Genomic DNA, 22,691 nt, shown 5'->3' with positions numbered 1-22,691 from the left:
CCATTACCCCATTTATGGGCACTGTCAGATTTCCATTCTTTGCCATCTCAAAATGGGCTACAAATATTTTTGTACAACCTTAGAGTTTGTTTTGTTTAGGAATAATCCCTCCCTTAATCTGCCCTCCCTCTAATTATTTTTTTTTCCTTTTCTCCTCTTTCCCTCCTATTTTCCTGTTGAATGAAATGTATTTCTGTCCCCGGCTGTGTGCATGCATGTGTGTGTGCATATTTTTCCCTCTTTTGGTTCAGATTAGAGTGAGGATTAAGTTACCACTACTCTCCCCACTCTCTCCTCTTTGTTTGCATAGATGTCTAGTTCTACACCCTGATTATATGAGATAATTTCCCCTAACCTTACCTTTTTATGTTTACTTAACTCTAGCATTTGTACTTCAAAGTTTCACAGAACTAGGGTTCAGACTTGAACCCAGGTTGTCCTGGCTCCCAGGCTAGCCCTCTATCCACTCACTATATCAAGTTGCTTATATATGGGTGTGCATGCACACACACATGCACACATACACAGAGGTAACTAGTTCTGGAGTTACAAGTCCTGGGTTCAAATCCTGGCCCTGATAATTACTTTGTGACCTTAGACTAGTACCAACTTCCCTGGGCCTTAGTTTCCTCATCTGTAAAATTAGAGGGTTGGATTTAATGGCCTCTGAGTTTCCTTTAGGCTGCAGGTATATGTCTAGAGACTTAATACACACGTATATGTGTATATGTGTGTATGTGCATGTGTATTGTATATGTACGTATATATATATATTGTCTGTTTCAGTTGTGTCTGACTCTTCATGACCTCATTTGGGATTTTCTTGGTAAAGATACTGGAGTGGTTTGCCATTTCCTTCTCCAGCCCATTTTACAGATGAGGAAACTGAGGCAACCAGGGTTAAGTGACTTGCCCAGGGTCACATACCTGAGTGTCTGAGGCCAGATTTGAACTGAGGAAAATACGAGTCTTCCTGACTCCAGGCGTGGCAATCTAACCACTGCGCCACCTAACTGCCCTTATGTATATGTATGTATGCACGTAAGTCTGTATGTAGATAGATAGATATGTGTCCAAACACAGAGACTTGGTGGCTTAAATGGCTTCATGTTATAGTTTTGGAGATATGATGTTCATCCACATTATAGACATAAGCAAGTCTGATGATGTTCTACAGTTTGACATAAATAGTTCAGTATCATCTATGAGATGATGTTATTAATAAGAATCCTTTTGCTTGGAATTTACATTGGACATCTTTCTTGACACTGACGAATACACCTGCTTTGTACCTTCCTTGATGTCAAGCAAGTTCAGATCCTTGAACAAAGTCATCCCCATAGCTGCACCTGCCACAGAATCCTGCATAATTTAAATTTACATATGGATTTAATTTATGTGTGTGGTTTGTTCTATGGAACCAATTACTTATTTGTGCCAAAGTCAGAAGGAAACTTTGGCTATTTGGGCTTTCTCATTCTTTGGATTCTGGATAAACAGGAGTTTATGACATTAGACCTCGTTCTACTGAAATGATTTCCCTAAGGTAAAACAGATACATTTCTTCATTAAGTGGAGCAATGAATGGCTAATGCGGCATCCACTATTAGTTAGGCTCTTCATTAAGTCTCAAGAACTTTCGATGCTCACACAAGAAATATGTCTCACAGAAGCCTCCACTTAGAGCTCCTCTACATTAAAAATTGCTAATTATAAACTGCCAGAAGGCCTTTTCCTCCAAGAGTGTATAGAATAGGGTGACAGAACATTATGACTCATACCCAGCCAGTAAAAACAAACGCTTTTATTTCTCGTTCTTTGATTACAGTTGGAAACTTATGTAACAAAGTTCTAAACTTATCCTGAGATTATAGCAATACATATCTTACAGATTTATAAAATAAAAGCTAGTATTCCTTAACATTTATGTGTATCTGTATATTAAATTATACCTCATATAGCAACTATAATAATCTGCTTATAAATCCATTACTAGGTAAATAAATGAAATAGGAGAGCTACACAGAATTGACTATTTACAAATATATATATATATATATATATATATATATATATATATATATATATATATGTATATACACATATATATGGCTAGTTCCCTTTTAAAAATGAAATAAATTTAAGACAACTTATAGGCTGATTCATACCTCCCAGGCAAAGAAGACAATAGTTTGAGGAGGTAATTCAGTAAAACAGCACTGGCTTCATCTGTACTGTTAATTTTTTGTCATTGTGAAACAGATGTCAAAATGAGCAAGCCTTTTCAAGTACCACTCCTTATTGTACTTTAAGAAAGGCATTAAGTATAAAGCAAAAACTGTCTTTCCAAAAAAAAAATCAGTGATATGTCATTTAACATTCTTAATTATACACCTTTTGACACTTATTCTGACAGTAAATTCATGGAGCTAATATAGTCCAGAGCCAAAAGATCTGCTCATTCCTTAGCTGTTCCAGTCCCCACCCCCATCAATATTTCTCTTTCAGTTTGAAATGGGCTCAAAAAGGAAATCTTAGGTTCCAGATGAACCATGCCTGTTATTTGGCTAATAACTGATAGAGAAATGTCTCATAATGCAGGATAATTAATTCAGGCCCCATAGGTTTTAGGAGATGACCATTAGGTAGATAAAGTCAACAAGAAAAGCCGCTGGCATTTGGAAACTCTCAAGTTCTTCTATGTGGTTGTCAGGTCAATTTATTTTTATACTGACTTTCCATTTTAGTGCTCATTTCAGTAAAGAACACACAACTCTTTTTCAAGTTTAGCACACAGAGAAGTACCAAGATCACTTTAATAAAGTCCTCTGTTGCCTTATGTTGACTGCTGTGGTAAGCATTTATAGTGAGTTTCACATTCAACATAATGGATTAATAAGCTATCTTTGACTTAATGGATTAGTAAAATAAGATGGGAGAGTCCAGAACTCTTAAAGTTTTCTTCTCATAACTATTTACGAGCTGCATACTTTTAAACTTGTCTGCCTCTTCTGTCACAAAAAAGCTTCTCCCATTTTAAGAAATTCCTTCTGCCATGTCCTAAAGCATTAGGCTCATGACTATACTGGCCAAATAAAGTATACTCTTAAAAATAAAGTAGTTTATTTGGCAGGCAGCTACATAGGCCATTTGTGCATTTTTATTTAAAGAAATAAAGCAAGAGATTCTCTGTAGCCGCCATCCTTCAATGTACTCAACCCATTTTCAAAAAATGGTAAAAACAAAACAAAACAAAAGAACCTTTTCCCTTTTGAATAAAAAAGCATAGAAATATTTTAAAGGAATTATAGAATATAGTGAAATGAAAGATCTATTACTTATCCTGAGAAGTCGATTCTCTCATGTTTTATCCCATTTAGTTTTAAATGGTCCTTATGATGAAGCTTTGGCCAGTTGTCTTATAGACTATTACACAATCCAGTTATCTCACTCCTACTCTCCTTTTTTTCAATGCCAATTAGCCATTCCATAGGAGCTAGTGAGCACTCAATCCATGGAGAATACTCTGTTAGGTCCTTAAAGGTAAGGGCATAATCATGGCAAATGTAAATATTATTATATAAATGCAAGTGACAGAAAAATAAATCTTCATAACTAACTATAGGTCTATAGTAGCCAGGAGAGTAGACACTCAATGACATACACACAAGTCATAATAATGCCTGGAAGTGGAGGACACATGGAAATAGAAGTAAGGATTGCCAGAATGACCCAAGGCAGGTGAATTTCTGGAAAGGTGTCTTGGAAGTGGATGAGTTTTAGAGACGGAAAAGGAACAGTTTAGTGGAAGTGAGTAGGGGGAGGTATTTCTGGTTGGGGCAATGTTAAGTGTGATGGCTCAGAGGTGAGAGAGCATCAATATATTCCCACAGTTTTTACAGATATAAACATACTTACCAGGTTTGGGGGGAAGATAGTTTTGCTTTTTATGCAGCAGAGAATATGAGTCAGGGTATATAGCGAGTTGTCTCATAGATCTTCCAAAGGCAGTTGGCAAGGCAGGAGGCCAATTGGTAGATGATCTTAAAGCACCACTTTGGATTTAATTTAATTTAAAGGAACTTTAATTGAATGGGAGCAGCAAGAGAAGCCCACAACAGAGCAAAGTGCTTAGACTCAGAGGTTATTATAGGAAAACAATTCTTGTTACTGCAATGAGGCAGGGAGGCTGGTACATTGACTACTGTAGTAATTTAGGAGAGATATTAGAGACTAGGACCATAACATAAATGGAGGTCTATAAAGCAAATACAGAGAAAGGAAGGACTTTGTGACAGACTGCATTTGGGGACTGATGGTGGCCGAGTAATTGAAGATGCCTCCAAAATTCTGGACTTGGAGGACTAGGATGATCATGATCCCTTTAAGAATATCATTCTGTTTTAGTACTGCTCCACATATATCAAATAATCCGGAGGGATGATATGTTCCAAGAACTTGGCCTATTTTCACAGATGCTTTAAAAAGACAATGAGAAAAAAAATGAAGAAATCCAAAGACAAGGCAAGGTAGCAGCCATCACAGAAGACAAGTTTAAAAAGCTAATTTTAAACTATAATCTTAAAAATAAAAATATATAACACCACCATGTTTCTTATGCTTTAATAACTACTCATTTTCAGTCCAGGGCTTACTTAAGACATTGGTTTCATGCTTCACAGCACATCTGAGGTGTATTCTGATTCTAGGATGAAACATGCTCCATGGCATGCTAAGACTTCCTAAAATATATCAGTTGCCTTTTTTTTTTCCTTTTTGCAGATTTACTGTTCCTCTGGGTTATCTGAGGCAGACGAGCTCTGGATCAAACACATTGTTTTCAAGTGTTCCAGCATCACTTTTTCTTCCTCTTCTAGTGTTTCATCTATCCTCATCTCCCACCTGAAAGAAAAGACACAGTTAGTATTCCATTAACTTTTAAGCTATACCCGACTCTCAGTTATTCAGGGTTTGGTGGTCTAAATTTATGGTTTATTTCAGACTTTATTTCTCTGTCATTTACCCTTCCTACTCTTGGCCTTTTGGGCAACTCGGGTCATTGGCACCCCTCTTGCAAGGTGGGCAACAAGAACAGGAAGGGAAATCCTAACACATTAATTACATCCCTTGTTTGTAGTCCTAACAAAAGGCTTAGAGGGTATAAGGAGGTTTAAAAATAATTAAGTATGAAATTTTGTGGATTTATGCTAACCAGCATAATATATAATCTAGGGGTGGCCAAATTTCACTAGCACTTGTTTTCATTAATATGTTTTGTCTTTCTATCATTTTTATTTACAAATACATTCTTTTCCCCATGCCGTCCTCAGCCAACCATGGCTTATAATAAAAAAAAATTAAAGAGAAAGAAGGCGGTTCAGCAAAATCAACCAAAATATCAATCAAATTTGACAAGCGTAAACAATATTCCACACCTCTAGACACCCACCTCCACAGCAAAGGGGTTGAGGTAATATATTTAAATTTTTTAAATTTTATTGATAGCTTTTGTTTTTATAGGATCTTCATAAATATGTATATATGTCTGTTTGTCTATCCATCTCCCCTTCCCCTAATCCAGTCAGCCATCTCTTGTAACAAATTTTAAAAAGGAAATGATAAGATGGCCCCCTTGATTATCTTCTTGTCATTTGTCTGACCTGTTGCTACCCCCCTCAGACTTTCCCATTCATGCCTCTGCCTGTGTGTGACTCTGGTCTGGTTGTGAAGGCCCTCAAATGCCAAAGAGAGTTTATATTTGATCCTCAAGGTAACAGGGGACGACCAGTGGGGTAGATTAACGAAGTGACATGATTCAGACCTGTCCTTTAGAAAAAATCACTTTGGCAGATGTGTAGAGGATGGATGAGAGAGAAGAGAGCCTTGAGGGAGGAAGATAAATTAGGAGACTAATCCACTAGGAAAGTGGTAACAAAGGCCTAAACTAGAGTGGTAGCTGTGTGAGTAGAGAGAAGGAAATGGAAAGGGAAGATGTTCAATCAATCAATTAATAAACATTGCAGGGGCAGCTGGGTGGCACAGTGGATAGAGCACCGGCCCTGGAGTCAGGAGGACCTGAGTTCAAATCCGGCCTCAGACCAAACACTTGACACTTACTAGCTGTGTGACCCTGGGCCCATCACTTAACCCCAATTGCCCAACCAAAAATAAATAAATAAATAAACATTGCATAGAGTGGTGGGCCTGGAGTCAGGAAGATTCATCTTCCTGAGTTCAAATCATGCCTCCAACACTTACTAGCTGTGTGAGCCGGGACAAGTCACTCAATCTTGTTTGCCTTAGTTTCCTCATCTATAAAATGAGCTAGAGAAGGAAATGACAAACTTCTCCAGTATTTTTGCCAAGAAAACCCCAAACGGGGTCACGAAGACTGAAAAATAACTGATCAACAGCAGCAAAAACCAGTATGTGCTAAAAGCTGTTGTCTTTACCATGCTATCAGAAGAACCAGAGCCCAAACCAAATAACCTCTAGTCCAATATTACTGTGGTGAATGGTTATTATAGAGAATTATCAAATGTCATTTTACAGTAGGAGTGTTGCCAGTAAGGATAACAATCAGAGAATCCTGAATTTATGCCTCATGATTTATGAACCAAAGGATGCTGGTATCAATTGAGACAGCATTGCAACAAAAGAAATGGGGGGCTCTGTTATGTATGTTAGACGTTACTTTAAGAACACTTAGTTCATGACACTATTTTTAGTTCTCTTGGCGTTCTTATGACATTCATTATAGGGTAGCCATCCATATTTTAAAATGGTAAGGCTCGAGCTGCATGGGTTAATGACTTGCCAAGGTAAACTTGCTTTGGAGTCAAGATTAGACTATACGCTGTTTCTGATGGGCTCTTGGTTAGGTCTTATTGCTTTTCTGTCATATATGATGTTGTGATAACACTTTTATAATATATAATTTGTCATATATGATTGTCTAATATATAAGGAAAGATATCAAGGGATAGGGGGACAGGCCTGAAGGGATAATAACTGCTTTTTAAGGTTTTGCATTAATTATCAGTGAAAGAAAATGCAGGCAATTATCTTTCCTTCTGAACCTATCCAATAAGAAGTGAGTTTCTAGCCAGGTCTCTCAGCAGGACTGCTGGGTTTAGAATACCCTGATCAGTTTGGGGGGCCTGGTACAGGAGAGGGAGGAATAAAGACAGGGCGGTGGGAGGGGGAAGGGAACAGATGATGATGATGATGAACAAAGTGGTTAAGCCTGAAAAGAGTCACAGGTCCTCAGCATGGTGATAATAACTGTCTCTTTCCACTTACTTACTCTTCTCTTTGACTGGCTTCTATTCTTTTCCAGCTCAGTCATGGATGTCCCTTATCTCCAAACTCTAACTTAAGTTCTTTCCCTTCTAAATTCTTAATGTGGTAGAAAGAGCACTGAATTTTGAGTCAGAAGGCCTCAGTTCAAGCCTAGGCTTGGTCATTTACCCACTACACTATAGGCAAATCACTAAACTTCTAGGGGCTTCTCTATGCTTGCTGTAAAATGCAGATAATAATAATAATAATAATTTACTACCTCACACAAGGTAATGATAAGAAATGGTGTTCTGTAAATTGTTAGATATAAGTAAATGCTATACATTGAAAATAATTCCCCAGTTTATTGCATGCATAATTAACATATTTGTGGATATACATACATATACACATATATACATGCATATGTACAACGTATGCATACATAGACATGTGTATGATGAAAATCTTTAAGACAGATTTGAGTGATATCCAAAGCAAGTTTTTATAACAACCTGCAAATAAGCAGTTTCTCCACCAGCCTGCTGCAAAGAGTTGGGGAGGTTAATAGCTGTCCTAAATAACCACTGTCAGTATTTCTAAGGTCTCATAATGAGCAAATAGTATAGGTAGGAAAAGAATTTTGACTGTTGTTGGCATTCATTCCTGTTGAGCCCACAAGGCTACCTAAAACTACTTTGGAAACTTTGTAAGATAAAAATTCCTCTGCTACCTGTTTCATGAGTAAACAATCTAATTATTAGCATATATATCAAAAAGAGGGGCAGCTAGGTGGCTGTTGGCTAGAGTACAGAGTGTGGAGTCAGGAAGACTTATCTTCCTGAGTTCAAATTAGGCCTCAGGTACTTATGCGCTATGTCACCCTGGGTAAGTCACTTAACCTTGTTTACCTTAGTTTCTCATTTGTAAAATGAGCTGGAGAGGAAAATGGCAAACCGCTACAGTATTTTTGCCAAGAAAACTCCTCATAGGGTCACAAAGAGTCAGATACGAATGAAAAACAACTTAAACAAAACCAACATCAAACAGAACCCTCAATCAGAAAAACCAAAATGAAGATGATTATGGACTTTAACCATTTTACAAGTATCATTTACCATGGTCAAAATTAGCCCAATAATTTCTACTTTTTCTAAAACTATGGCCTTTCTCCTTTGGGCAGGATTTCAAATAAATTAGGTTATCCCATGAGCGCTCTCAAAACAAAACCAAGAATGCAAAATTTGTTTTGCCCTCTTTTGTTAAAGGTGCTAACATTGTGCTGGGTAAACAAATCCCTTTACGAATGTCAACAGAGCAAAATATGCATATCTGCATAAATATTTTAATCACTAACTCCACTTGTGGAAATTGAAAGCGCAATCTCTTTGTTTCATTAAAAAAATCTGTATAATGAATGTAATCTAAATGAATTGTATACACACTAAATTTCAAGATGAAGATCCTGAAGCTTGGTGACAATCAGGCCCAATATCATTGTGCTTTAGTAATTAGTGATATTAGGCGATGTTATTTACTTCCTAGAACATTTTTACATTTACTTACTTGCACAAGATGAATCAGTACATGACACGATAGGGAAAGATGACAAAAGTAAGAAAACAGAGTGTGCTGGAATTCATGTTTCCCTAAAAATGTCACTCTTACTGAATTGGGAGGAACTGGGACTGAAAACATGAAGTGTATTTGTCCAAACACTTCTGAATTTCACACTTATGGGCTGTATAGATAATTTATATCTAATTGTCACATTCTTGATTGTGTTAACACAGAACAAAAATAAATAGTTTGTTCAGTCACTGTTGTCTAAGAATCAATTCAGTAGACAAAAAAAAATCAGTTAAGCCTATTGTTAAACTTAAAACTGACTGCTGAATTCAATCCAAATAGCCTACACTCTGTCCAAAACAATTGAATACTCATGGTGAATTGATGCTCCTATATGAAACTAGCCCCTGACAGAAACAATCCAATGCCCTGATTCTTTCCCTAGAATTTCTTGCCTCTTTCTTAAGGTCTGTGCCTGTTCTAACTACTGCCACCATCCTCAAGTCTGACACTCACTTCAGTCAGTGGTGGGGAACTGATTATGGAATTGCATCCATATTTCAGAGACTAACAGCTTAGAGCTCCCCCATTGATCATGGGCCTTAGTGACATATATTTGCCCTAGAGAATCTAACTATTGAACTCTGGCATGACATTATATTTACAGGCATCACAACCACTAACTCCTCCAACTTCACTAACATATTGTGTATTTATTAGGTAGGAATTAGAGCTATGTCCCATATGATGAGTCATGAGTCTCATATTCCAGATCACCCTCCAGCTATAATGATTTAGTTGTTACAAAAAAAAAAAAAGCTGAAGGGCTGGGATCAAAATGACATAGGGTAGCCAGTATATAAACTTGGGGGAGGAAAGGCAAAAGGAGTGTGAGCTGGTATTGGTACGCCGGGACTTGTGTCTGCTTCTGTAGTCAGGAATTATTAAGTGCTTACTATGTGCCAAGAACTATGCTGTGTAGGTATTTTTCCAGGTGTGGGCAACCTGTAATCAGGAGCAGATAAATGAGACAAGGGATGAGGTAGTAAAGGCTGGAAGGATGCACACGATGAAACAGGAAATGAATGAGGAAAAGAAGCTGGACAAGGAAGCATCTGGAACCTGTCCTTCTGTAAGAGTCAAAGTTGCCTTTGATTAAGTGAACATTGCCTCTAGAATAGCTTGGCAGAACATTTGGCTGTTGCTCAAATACAGACTGAGACTATGTAACTGAGATGTATCTGGAACACCTGGATTTGTGATGTGTCTACGGATTGGTTAAGGAGCCATGTGTATGTAGTCTATGTGGTAGTTGTTTTGATATATACTTTATATTGTTCCTTTTGATTCTGTGGGTACAAGTCAACACAGCATACAGTTAAACCAGGCTAGTGTACTTTTCTCTATTATATCACGTTTGTGTGATTAGGGGTCACGAAAACACAGCACAAAAAGAAGAGAATGGAATTTTCTTGGTGTATGGGGGATTAAACCAGAAGATAAATTTAAGACCACAATTCTAGACTAACAAGGTCAGCACTGCCACTCACAAGAGGGGTAGAGCTAGAGGAAAGAAGTCCTCCACTTGTCCTCTGGTTTTGGGCAGAGCGCACAATCACCTGGGAAACACAGGACTGCCCAGTGCCTGACACTTGTTATTGAATGTGGTCAGGCTAATGGCCAGCAGGCTTCCCTGAGTTAAATCCGTGTTATCTCCTGTTGCCTTATGAGATTACCTTGGTGGCAGACTGGCAAGCCACCATTGAGTGGTCACGGTTGTTGCTGATCCAGCTGTCTATTAAATATCAAACTCCTGAGACTACAGTTTTAGAAGAACTCCAGCTATGCTTCACCAGTTTACATATGGACTCCTTTGGATTTCTCCTCCTCAGCTCCATTTATCACCATTCCTCCCCTTGTTCTTTCAAATCCCTTTTATATGTTATCTTTTCCTATTAGAATACAAACTCCCCAAGGGTAAGGATTGTATTGCTTGTTTGTATTTGTATCCTTAGTACTTAGCACAGTGCCTGAATGTATGTATGTATATATGTATGTATGCATGCATCCTACAGTTGGTCTGTCTCTATCTCTCTCTCTCTCTCTCTCTCTCTCTCTCTCTCTCTCTCTCTCTCTCTCTCTCTCTCTCTATCTATCTATCTATCTATCTATCTATCATCTTGTGCTTCTATGGGATCCCTCCCCTTATTCAAAAGGTTGTTGTGACATCAGCTAGGACTTAGTTCCCCCCTCTGACATCTTGAAATTCTCTTTACCCCAACTTTGCTCTTTTCACAAGCCTGATAATGGCCTTCTAGAGATGAGACTGCTACAACTATACAATGTTTCTGAAAGTCTCATTAAAAAGAAACTTTCATTCTCTTTTAGTGACACTAAGCTGTCATCATTTTTTGGTGGTATGGAGCTGTGATTTTATTGGTGTAAAAGGAAAAAAGAAAGGGTGTGCCTGTTCTGCAAGAGGCCCTGCAAGGAAAGACGGAACACCAGATCTGCCCATGTAGGAAATGCGAAAGGCTAAAGAAAAAAGTTGGCACTTTGCCAAAGAACCATGGTTCTCAGTATGTAACCATTTTCCATAGTTCTTTTAAATAACAGCAGAGTTTATTTTCAAAAGGAAATGAATGTCAAACCAAAGACTTGTTTTTAAGAAAGTGCTTAGTCCACAATGGACAAAAATGCTCAGATATTATTATTATTTTATGTGCAGGAATTTCCTCAAAGACGCATAAAAAAATCTAGGAGCTTCAGGAATTGGCTAGGTGCTACATTTTTTTTTTTAAGCAGTGAGACCAAATCAGGCATTTTCATAGTGAGGAAACTCCCTCTACCAATAGAAATAGGGACATGATCTGCAATTTTATGTTTTGGGGAGTTATTTTGGGCATTGAGAAGTCAAGTGACTTATCTGGGGTCAATGAACCAGCTAGAACATGCCAGGGGCAGAACTGGAACACAGTTCTCTATCTGCTACACCATACTGCTGCCTTGCCTTATTTTTTTCTTTTTCCAGCTTTTACCTTAATTATAGATAACAATCAGCAGCTCAGAGATACTTGCAGAACCACATTATAAGGATCTTAGTGTTCATAAATCAAAACAGTTTCCTTATCTGGGTAAATTCAACTTCATTTTTATCATAGAATGGATTGCATCAATGCTATATTTACTCATCTAGTTTCCTTCCTTTGTGTTTCCCAAATCTTGAGGGAGAAATAGATTTTTTTTTTCATATAATTATGCCTCATATACTGTCTTTGCAAGACGAAGGCTTAAAACCAGTAGCTGTAAACTTCGGATAGGATTTTTAAAAATAATGTTAATATATTATGGAAGTGTTTACCCCAACTAATCAAGGGGCACTATTATTTGCTGTTCCTGCTTTGTATCTGAGCGAATGGGGATAGATTTCTGCCTCATAGGGCTTTTGCAAATATTAACAACACATCTTTGTGGTAACATGGAAAGACTCCAGATTTTCCAGATTTTTGATGCATTTTGAATTTGTAGAAATGGTACATATGAAGGGGCATTGGGTGATATGTGTATATATTTCTCTCACTCCTCTCTTTCCACAGTTATGTGAAGAAAATATAAATGTATACACTTGTGCATATTTATATAGATATATTTCCTCCTCAAAATCAGTGGATTTGGGAAAGAGAAAAAGAAAGGGAAGGAAAGTAAGTTAATAGTTGTAACTAAATCCTTTCTACAATAAACATGAGGTTGAATTTAGTCCAGTTAAGGAAACCAATTTTGATGTTCTTGTGCTAAGATGCTCGAGTTGAGTCAAAGCTACATCTTTGTGCTTCTGTTCCTGTTACAAAAATAAAGGAATTTCATCTTTGTTTTGCTGTAGTAATATAAGTAAAAATCTCAAAATTCTAGTAACCTGAATTAAGTCTGGACTAGATTTTAGGAATTTAAATATCTTTACCATCTCAATGAGAGTAGATTCAGGTGTGATTCATTTACATGATTGTTGGCACAGTTTCCAAATTCCTATCTATTTGTTTTCTTTTTCTTTTTTTCCTTTTGTTGGGCAGTGGGGGCTAAGTGACTTGCCCAGGGTCACAGCTAGTAAGGGTTATGTGTCTGAGGCCGGATTTGAACTCAAGTCCTCCCGAATCCAGGGCTGGTGCTCTATCTACTGCGCCACCTACCTGCCCCCAAGATTCCTATCTATTGATGATAAGCACACAGTCCACCACGGGTGAAATTAAGTTCTCAGCTATGGTGGCTGTCAAGGTTCCAGGATCAGAGCTCTGTCCTCACATAAATCCTACCCCCCACACCCCCTGCTATTATATCTTTGTCAAATCAATGGGACACAGAAATTGTGGTCTCTGGACTGCCTTGGAGAGGGAATGTTCCCCCTGGATGTCATCACCCTGTGAATAAAGTCCTGATGGTCCCACATTAGTTACACTCTGCCAATGTGCTCCCAGTAATCTACATGGAAAATCAACATAATATTATGTTTTAGTGGGGTGCAACCTTGGCCCACAAATTAACCTTGGAGCATTCCTGAACGATGGTTCCAACACCCCCATGGTTGCCCCAGAGTTGTTGGCCTAGATTCCTAGGTTTCAGTTTCAAAGTGGACCTGATCATACAGAAAGCCACTAGAAAGAGGGGATTTGGGGCTCATATCCTCTTAGCAGGTGGCTGCAAAATGCAGCCCAGGATCAACCTAGAACTGGTTTAGTATCTATGTGTATGGGGACACAAGAACCTAACCAATATGAGCTAGATAAGTCTTTAGGTCAGACTATGCAGCATCCACCATGCTCTGAGGCCATGAGGCCATAAGCAAGGACTCAAGTGTTCACATAGTGTTCTCTATTGAACTTGCCACATGGTAGGGATGCTGGAGCTCTTATCCCTAGCTTCTTTCTCTTGTTTTCTGCTCTTGGAATTGAATTGTCTGATAGATGTTTCATCTCCCTATGGAAATGAAGTCGTTTCTACTTTTGGTGCTAGCTTTCTCATTGTTTGGTTCTATATTTCTGCTACCATGCTGCTGGCATTTCATTCATAAGAGAGAATTATAATACCAACCCACTCCCTGTGCAACACAGCATGGCCAAGTCTGTCTTTGTTTTCTTGCATACCCTGTGTCATATTTTTCAAATACATTCGATAATGATCGCATCTTCTCATATTATTGGCATTTGTCCTAAAATGCCAATAAGATACTAGACTATAAAAATGCTGTTTGAAATAAGCCTCCAGATTTTATGTTATTATTAAACATTTATGTAGCACTTTATATTTACAAAGTACTTTACAATTATTTATTAGTTAATTGTACTGTTAAACAACATTAACCATCTGGACAAATTAATGACTTCAAATTACCCTTCCAGTTGGTAGCTGTAGAATAAAAAACTAAGCCCTATTAGATTTTATTCTCTCAGAAAAAAAAAACTCCTCTACACAACACTTTCCTATTAGCTTCATGAGGAATCATATGAATAGCAGGGGAAATCATGCTGTATCCCCTGGCTCCTCCTCCTTCCACACCCTAAACATAGTTATTCTTCAAAGTTCTGAAAGCTTTCTATACCTTTTTCTCCTTCTCTTCTTTGATGATCTTAACTATTAGTCTCTTTATGCAGCTAGTTCCCAAATTTTGAACTCCAGTCCTGACATCTTGGTCCTAAATTTGTTTTAACTCCTCCCCTTTCCTTATCTCTTACATAAGTAAGCTACTATCAAGTCCTCCCTACTCCTCCTTTGCATTAACATCTCCACTGTCAATTCCTATTTGCTGCCATCAATGCTAATTTAGGTTTTTATTATTTTTATGACTAGATAACTGCCACAGACTGCTAATTGACTGGCTTTCTCCTATCTCCATTCTCCATTCTTGTGCACTCCCTGCCAGATTAATTCTCCTAAAATTACTTTCACCTGAATTAAGAGTCATCCTCTGGTGCTTCATTGGGGTTGGAAAGGACCCTGTTCCTGAAGGCTATGTACGTGGTGCTCTATTTCTGGCAAATGCTACCAAGCTAGAAAGGCTTGAGTGTATAGTGACAGACTGTACATCTGTATGTTATCTGAGGACTAGCCCAGCTAAGCTTAGGAATGCTCATCACTAAACCGGCTGCATCAGGATATATTTTTAAGCAATGGAAGGTCTTAAGGTCCCTCTATCTGTTAAGAAGCAGAAATACTGTGGTCTACGTTGGTGGAGGATGTTGGGATAAAATCCCAGATCCTAGAAAGGCTCAAGTGCTGCCCTTGCCATGTTGTTCCCTTCCATTGAATCCTTAAACATGTCAATCTCTTATTTATTTATTTGGCAATTGGGGTTAAGTGACTTGCCCAGGGTCACAGAGCTAGTAAGTGTCAAGTGTTTGGTCGGAGGCCGAATTTAAACTCAGGTCCTCCTGACTTCAGGGCCGGTGCTGTATCCATTGCGCCACCTAGCTGCCCCCCTCATCTCAATTTCTTAGATTGTCAATCATGGTGTGGTCCCACCCTAACCTTTCAGCTTTATTTCCCATTGTTCTCCTACATCAATCAAGACTAGTTTACTCAGGCAGCTGGTGGCGCAGTGGATAGAGCAGCGGGTTCTGAAGTTAGGAGGACCTGAGTTCAAATCTAGCCTCTGACCAAACACTTGACACTTACTAGCTGTGTGATCCTGGGCAAGTCACTCAACTCCAATTGCCAAAACAAAAACAAACAAACAAACAAAAAAAACCTAGTTTACTCAACATCCTCTGAATATCTCCTGTGTTATCCAGGTTTTTGCTTTGAAACCACCTACCCAGAATTTTCTTGTCCTTCCTCTCTGTCATGCAAATCCTTCTCATCCTTTAGGACACAGTTGATATTTCATTGAAATGTCAGAAAAACACGTTCTTATTAGGTAGTAGGTGATTTGAAGAAATAGTAGCCCTAAACTCACCAGCACAAAAACAGATAATAAAAAGGTCCAGCAAGATGATGGCTGACCATCAAAAACGTCTATCTGTATAACTGAAATGAGCTTCACCATTATTGGCTTTCTCGTTAGTGCTTTTTCCAGAAATGCCAAGAATTGAATGACTATGTCAAACAACTCAAAATAGTAATGTACAAATTATCTCACTAGATTTATACTCTTTTAAAGATTGAGAAGAGATTCCACAAGCAAAATAAAGTTGGAACACAAACTCATTCAATTGAACAAAATAACTTTCTCAGGCCGGGTATCAAAATTGATTCCATCATCCATCAAGTTGTCATATGTCATTTAAAGCTTTAATTTGGACACGTCTATATGATAGATCACAATCTTTCCCTCATTCTGAATTCCTATGGTATTTGTCAATATCAATCTTTCACTTGATATTTTTCTTACATATACATTCTTTCTCCCCACGTATTCACTCAACAAACATTTGCTAAAAGCCTAACACCTGTAAGACAGGATTGTACTTTAAGCTCCTTAGGGACACACAGGAGGCCCTTCATAGATGCCTTGCTGTTGAAAGGGCTGCCTGGTATAATGGAAAGAGGGCTCTGTTGGGGGCATTCTCTGTTGGGTTTGGACCCCATGTCTGACATTTACTAGCTTTGTGACTGTGGATAAATCCCTTAAGCTTTAGTTCCCTCATCTATAAAACAGGCACACTGAATACTGATAATATTTGTCTTACAAAGTTGTTGTGAAGATAAATAAGATAATGTATGAGCAGTGTTACGCAAAACAAAGTTCTATATGAATGTCAGCTATTATATAATATCTGTGGCTCATTTTATAGATGAGGAAACTGAGGCAAACAGGGTTAAGTGACTTGCCCAGGGTCACACAGCCAGTAAGTGTCTAAGGCCAGATTTGAACTCCTGAAGACGCATCTTCCTGACTCCGGGACCAGCACTCTATCCACTGTGGGTAAATGAAGTTAAATGACTTGCTCAGTCACATAGCCAGCATGTGGCCCAGGTAGTTCTCAAACTTAGGCCTTCTTAAATCTGAGGTGGTATATGTCTATGACACTGTACTGGTTTTTTTTTTTTTTTTTTTATAGTTTTACTGGTAAAATTCAGGCCAAGCCTATGAATATTTTAAAGCAATAACTGCATGAAACAGATTTAACTGTTGTCTTTGTTGCTATCAAAGGCCTATTAAAAAATATTGCATGATGTTATTTGTTACATGCAACACTGGTGATAAATGTTTTAGAAACTAGTGCAGTTTTCATCAAATTAATAAATAGCTTTTGATTGTGGGCTAGCTTTTCAGATTTTCCTTCTCGAGTAGCAATTTCAGGAAGACATAAGAATTCCTTTGACTCACTGGAAATCTAATAATCGTAATATCAGAAGCACCCCCTACCTATTCATAGGCATTCGAAGTGAAATGGGAAATTGAAGAAACTGAAGCTATCTTCTTTTTTGACTTGCATTTCTAGAGGAAGGTTCTTCTGTGAATCACTCCCAAAGGAGAGACTTGAGGGAGGGAACAGATAACATAGCCTTGCTACGGTTGAGAGTCTTGGAATAACTGTTTGAGAAAATGTGATTCATCAAGAGTGCTAGGCAATGTGCTACAATTTTGAATGGATAGCCCTGAAATTATAGTAGCTCCTTGAATATAAACAGCATCTTTCTTCCAAGTAGTTCTCCATATTTCATGTGAAACCTTAGGACTAGAAGGGACAGTCTCCTTGCCTGCAGGCAGGGCCTTTCCTAAATCATATAAGACATACGAGGCTGTACCCTGCTTCTAATAAGATCTCTAGATGAGATTCCACAACCTCCTTTCAGAATGTGTGCCAATGTTTAATACCACTCACTGCCAGGAAATTCTCCCTTACATTTGACCTAAGTGCCTTAAGCTGTAGTTTTCGCTCATGTCCTTTTATTCTATCCTCAGGGAAAATGAGAATCAATAGTTGTTATGCACTTGATCATAATTCTTCATATATTTGAAACAGTCATTAAATCACTCCTGTACTTTCTTTTCCCTAACCTAAATAGAACCACAACTCTTGGGATTTCAAACTAGAAAGGGCCTTAGTTGCTAGCCACAACCACTTCATTTTACAGATGATGCCAAGAGAGTGATTGCACCTTGCCCAAGGTCAAAGTAACAGACCCAGTATTCAACCACACGGCTGTCATTCTTTTAGTTTGCTTGCTCATTCTGTTATTTCTACTCTCATTTGAACTGTAAAAATTTCCCTCAAAGAATTAATAATTACAAAGCCACTATGTGGGATTAGTAGGATCACAGACTACTTTTCAGAAGGGGCCTTTCCAAAGTCATGCAAGACAAATTGTCATTCTGCAAAGGTTATGTCTAGGATGTGACTTCTGGCTCAATCTAGTTGTAGGTTGACTACTTCCTTGCTAATTAGTGAGAAAAATACAATGTAAAAGGGAAAGTTAGATACTATATTGGTCTCAATATAGGCTATACCTCTGAAATGAAATCTCTTTGAAAGGAAAAAAAAATCCTTTACTCCCCCCCCCCAGTATATATCTAAAAAAAAAATCACGACTTATATGCAATCCCTAATTTATGTAATCCATTTCAGGACAAATGTGGAGCCAACATTAGATTAAGATGGTAAGCCTTACAGAAAAAAGAAACTAAATAGATATAAAGGCTCAATAAGTCTGGTTAAAACATTTTTTTGTCAGTCAACAAGCATTTATTAAGTGCTTACTATGTGCCAGGTATTGTGGCAAATGTTGGGGATACAAAGAAAGGCAAAAACAAGGTCCTTGCCCTCAAAAAGCTCCCATTCTAATGTGGGGGGGGGCAACGACCACATGAGACAAATCTACATATGGGATATACATGGTGTAAATGGAAGGTGATTTCAGAGGGAAGGCACAAGGAATAAAGGGGAGGGAAGGAGAAGGGAACAGGAAAGATCTGCAGAAGGTGGGATTTGACCTCGATCTTGACTAAAGTCAGGCTGAGGCGAAGAGGGGGATGGTTATCCCAAGCACGGGAGACAGCCAGTAAAAGGCAAAGAACTGAGAGATGGAGGGTCATGTGTGAGGAATAGCAAGAAGGCCTTTGTTATTGGATTCCTGAGTGTTGTAAAGGAAATGAAAGTATACGAAGATTGGAAGGTAGGAAGGATCCAGGTTGTGAAGCACTTTAAAGAGTCAAACATAGCTCATGAATGTAACAGAGAGCCATGAGAATTTAATAAGTAGGAGGGTGTCATGGTTAGAATTGCCCTTTGGGGAGATGAATACGGCAGTCGCTAGACTAGACTAGAGAGAGATTTGAGGCAGGGAGAGTGACCAGAAAGATTACTATAATAGTTGAGGAGTGAGATGACAAGGGTTGACATGAGGGTGATGACGATGTAAATGAAGAGAAGGGGATGAGAAATGCAGAAATAATAAAACTTCACAATAGATTGACTGGATATGTGGAGTGAGGAGCCAGTAAGGAGCTGACAATGATACCTACTTTGTAAGCCTGGGTAATAGGGAAGTTAGGAAGAGGGGAGAGTTTTGGGAGAAAGACAATGAATTTAGTTTTGGACATGTTGGACATGTTTTGGATTATGGGGCAGATGGGTGGCACAACAGATAGAGCTCCAGATCTTAAGTCAGGAAGATTCATCTTTCAGAGTTCAAATCTGCCCTCAGACTAGCTATGTGACCCTAGGCAAGTCACTTCACCCTGTTTGCCTCAGTTCCTCATCTGTAAAATGAGCTGCAGAAGGAAATGACAAACCACTCCGGTATCTTTGCCAAGAAAACTTCAAATGGGATCATGAAGAGTCAGACACGACTCAACAACAACAACGGGAAATCTAGTTCAAGATGTCTAATAGGCAGTTTGTGATGGAAGACTGGGGGCCAGGAGAGAAGTTAGAGCTGGAAAAATAGATCTGAGAATCATCTGCATCAATGTGATGATTGACTCTTTAGGAGCTTATGAGATTACCAATCAAGACAGCATACAGAGAGAAGAGGGTAAAGGGCAGAATCTTGGGGGACACCAATGGTTAGTGAGTGAGACCAAGAAAAAGATCCAGCAAAGGAAAATGAGTAGTCAGGTAGGAGGAGGAACTCAGAAGAGCACACGAAAACCTAGAGAGAAGACAGTATCTAGAAGAGGTGGTTAACATTGTCAAAGATTTCAGAGAGGTCAAAAAGAATGATGATGAAGAAAAGACCATTAGATGTGGCAGTTAAGATGATCGGTAACTTTAGAGCTACTTTGGTAACTTAGCAATTTCGGTTGAATGACGAATTTGAAAGACAAAATGCTGACAATTTTGAAGAGAGTGAAAGGAAGTGGGGCCACCAATTGTAGATGGCCACAAAAGAGAGGGGACACATAGAATGACAGTGAGGATGCTTGGCTCAGGTAAGGGTGTTTTGTTTTGTTTTTTAAGGTAGGGGTGTACTGTTAGACACAGTGAAACAGCCAGTAGATGGGGTGAGACTGATAGATTAGTGAGAGAGGGGGGATGACAGAGGGAGAAGTCTCCTGGAGAACACGGAATTGAATGTGATCAAGGGTACATATCTAGGGGCTTTCTTTGGCAAGGAGAAGGGCCACTTCTTCATGTGAGACAGGTGAAGAAGATAATGGAGGAAGCTATCTGAGTGAAGTGTGACAGGGAAGAAGGGAGAAGAGAGGACTGTTATCAAATGGCTTTGATTTGAGTGTGTGTGTGTGTGTGTGTGTGTGTGTGTGTGTAGTGATGCCACTCCTGCCAATATCCAAATCACTGATAAAAATGTAAAAAAGCACAGGAGTGAGTATAGATTCTTGTGGCATTCCACTGGAGACCTCCATCCAACTTGACATTGAACCATTAATAACCACTGTTTATGGCACTCAACTAGTCCTATAACTGTATTATCAGCCAATGCACAAGTCTCCATCCTTTCTGCAAAAACAGCATGACATTTAATCATATTTTATAGCTTTTCTATAATCTAGGTAAACGATACACACACACACACACACACACATATACATATATACAGCATTCACCTTATCTGTTACTCTAGTAATTTTGTCAAAAATGAAATAAAAATTAATTTGGCATGATTTGTTCTTGATGAAGTTGTATTCTATGTGTGTGTGGTGAATGCTTCCTTTTCTAGATATTCACTAACCATCCTTTTAATAATCCAGTCCAGAATTTCACCAGGAATCAAATTAAAGCTGTATGGCCCATAGTTTATGGAGTTCATATTTCTTCTCTTAATTTAAAAAAAAAAAAGGAACATTTTCCTTTTCTGGTCCTGAGGTACCTCTCGTATTCTCACTATACTTTTAAATAGCACTGATATCAACCCTATCCATTAATTCTTTCAGTGTTTGAGGATGTGGTTCATCTGGACCAGGTGACTAGAATTCATGTAGGGCATTTAAGTGCTCTTGACTAACTCCTTATCTTGCGAAGCTAGGTGGCACAGTAGACGGAGTGCCACGCCTGGAGTCAGGAAGACTCAACTTCTGAGTTCAAATCTGGTCTCAGACACTTATTATCTGTGTGACCCCGGGAAGTCACTTCATCCTGTTTGCCTCAGTTTCCTCATATGTAAAATGAGCTGCAGAAGGAAATGGCAAACCACTCCTTCAGTATCTTTGCAAAGAAAATCCCAAAGGGGTCACAAAAAGTCAGATATGACAAAACAAAACAAAAAAATTTGTTCTGTTCCTTCTAGTTTGAAGATGGTTCTTACTAGCAGGGAAGACTGTTGCAAAAGATACAGTGAGTGGCTCTGCTTTTTCTCTTCTGCCAGTTTTCCTTATACATTTACTCCAAGCAGTGGTCTATCCCTTCCTTGATCTTCATTCCCTTCTCTCCTCCAATACAGTGTTTTTTAAAAATCTTTTTAATTTCCTTTGTTTTCTTTGTTAGCCTAAGCTCATTAACATTGAAGCAAAATACTATAGAATAGTCATATTTTTACCTTTAGAAATTATTAGCATGAGACTGTTTGTAAACTAGTTAAGTGAGTTAAACCTTAACAACTTTATTTGTTTGGATTTAATTTGACATTTTAATGGTCATGAACTTTTTTGGGGGGGGTGCAAACAATTGAAAGGATTGTGTCATTTAAACCTACTGATTTTCAGTTATTTTCCTTTATGTTTCATGAGTAAATAGATGGAAATTAATCCTTTTTATTTCTACAAAATACTATATTTCAATACAATTGAATATTAACACTGTGTACTATGAAATGGCATTTTGGTTGCTTGTTTTAGCTACAGATTTATTATGTGATTATGACAACTAGCTATGTATACAACTTATGCAGCTCCCTCTGCAGGAATCCAAATGGATGTTCTTTTACAAGGTGGTTGACTTCCTTTGCACTAATGCATTAAAGAATATATCTAAGCCCAGGAAAGAGGAACATAGCCTTTAATTTGAATTTATTGCCTTCAGAGTCAATCTGAAACACAACTCAACTAGTTAGAGCAATTCATTTTAATTAATGTGATTTGTTCCACATATTTAAGTAGGAGAGTTATAGGCCCACAAATGGGGCAACTAAGAATGCTAACAGAAACATTTTAAATAGTTATTGCTTAGGGAAAACATAAATGGAAAAGTGGCCATCAGTAGTAATGGAAGTTGAACTTTTCCGATATCAATAAATCACCCAAATCTCTCAAGAGGCTTCAGTGCCATAAGTATGTTTCAGAGAACCCTAAATATGAAGGTGAACTAGAAAGCCAGGGCAACACCATTTGGTCAGTACTTAGTGCTAATGTGGAAGAATATCTTTAGCCCAGAGAAGTATCCTTTCTAAGAGTTTTTTAAAAAAATATTAATGTAAAATCTGACCGATCAGAAGGAAAGACAACCATGCAT

At 38.2% G+C, this 22,691-nt stretch overlaps 1 protein-coding gene across 3 annotated transcripts in view; it reads right to left on the bottom strand.

Moving 5' to 3' along the window:
* Window positions 1-1,789: 1,789 nt before the first annotated feature.
* KIAA0825 (KIAA0825 ortholog) overlaps window positions 1,790-22,691 on the bottom strand; it is a 523,965-nt gene continuing 503,063 nt past the window's right edge. For all 3 annotated transcript variants that reach the window (XM_021008591.2, XM_021008594.2, XM_021008603.2), the window contains exon 20: window positions 1,790-4,902. In XM_021008591.2, coding sequence (XP_020864250.1) covers window positions 4,785-4,902 — 118 coding nt within the window. In that variant the 3' untranslated portion in view covers window positions 1,790-4,784. The remainder of the gene's footprint in view (window positions 4,903-22,691) is intronic.

The sequence above is a fragment of the Phascolarctos cinereus genome, unplaced genomic scaffold, assembly GCF_003287225.1.
Source record: "Phascolarctos cinereus isolate Bilbo 61053 unplaced genomic scaffold, phaCin_HiC Scaffold_4;HRSCAF=312, whole genome shotgun sequence".
NCBI lineage: Eukaryota > Metazoa > Chordata > Mammalia > Diprotodontia > Phascolarctidae > Phascolarctos > Phascolarctos cinereus.
Note: the sequence above shows the minus strand (reverse complement) of the source record. Positions and strands in the feature narration are given on the sequence as shown.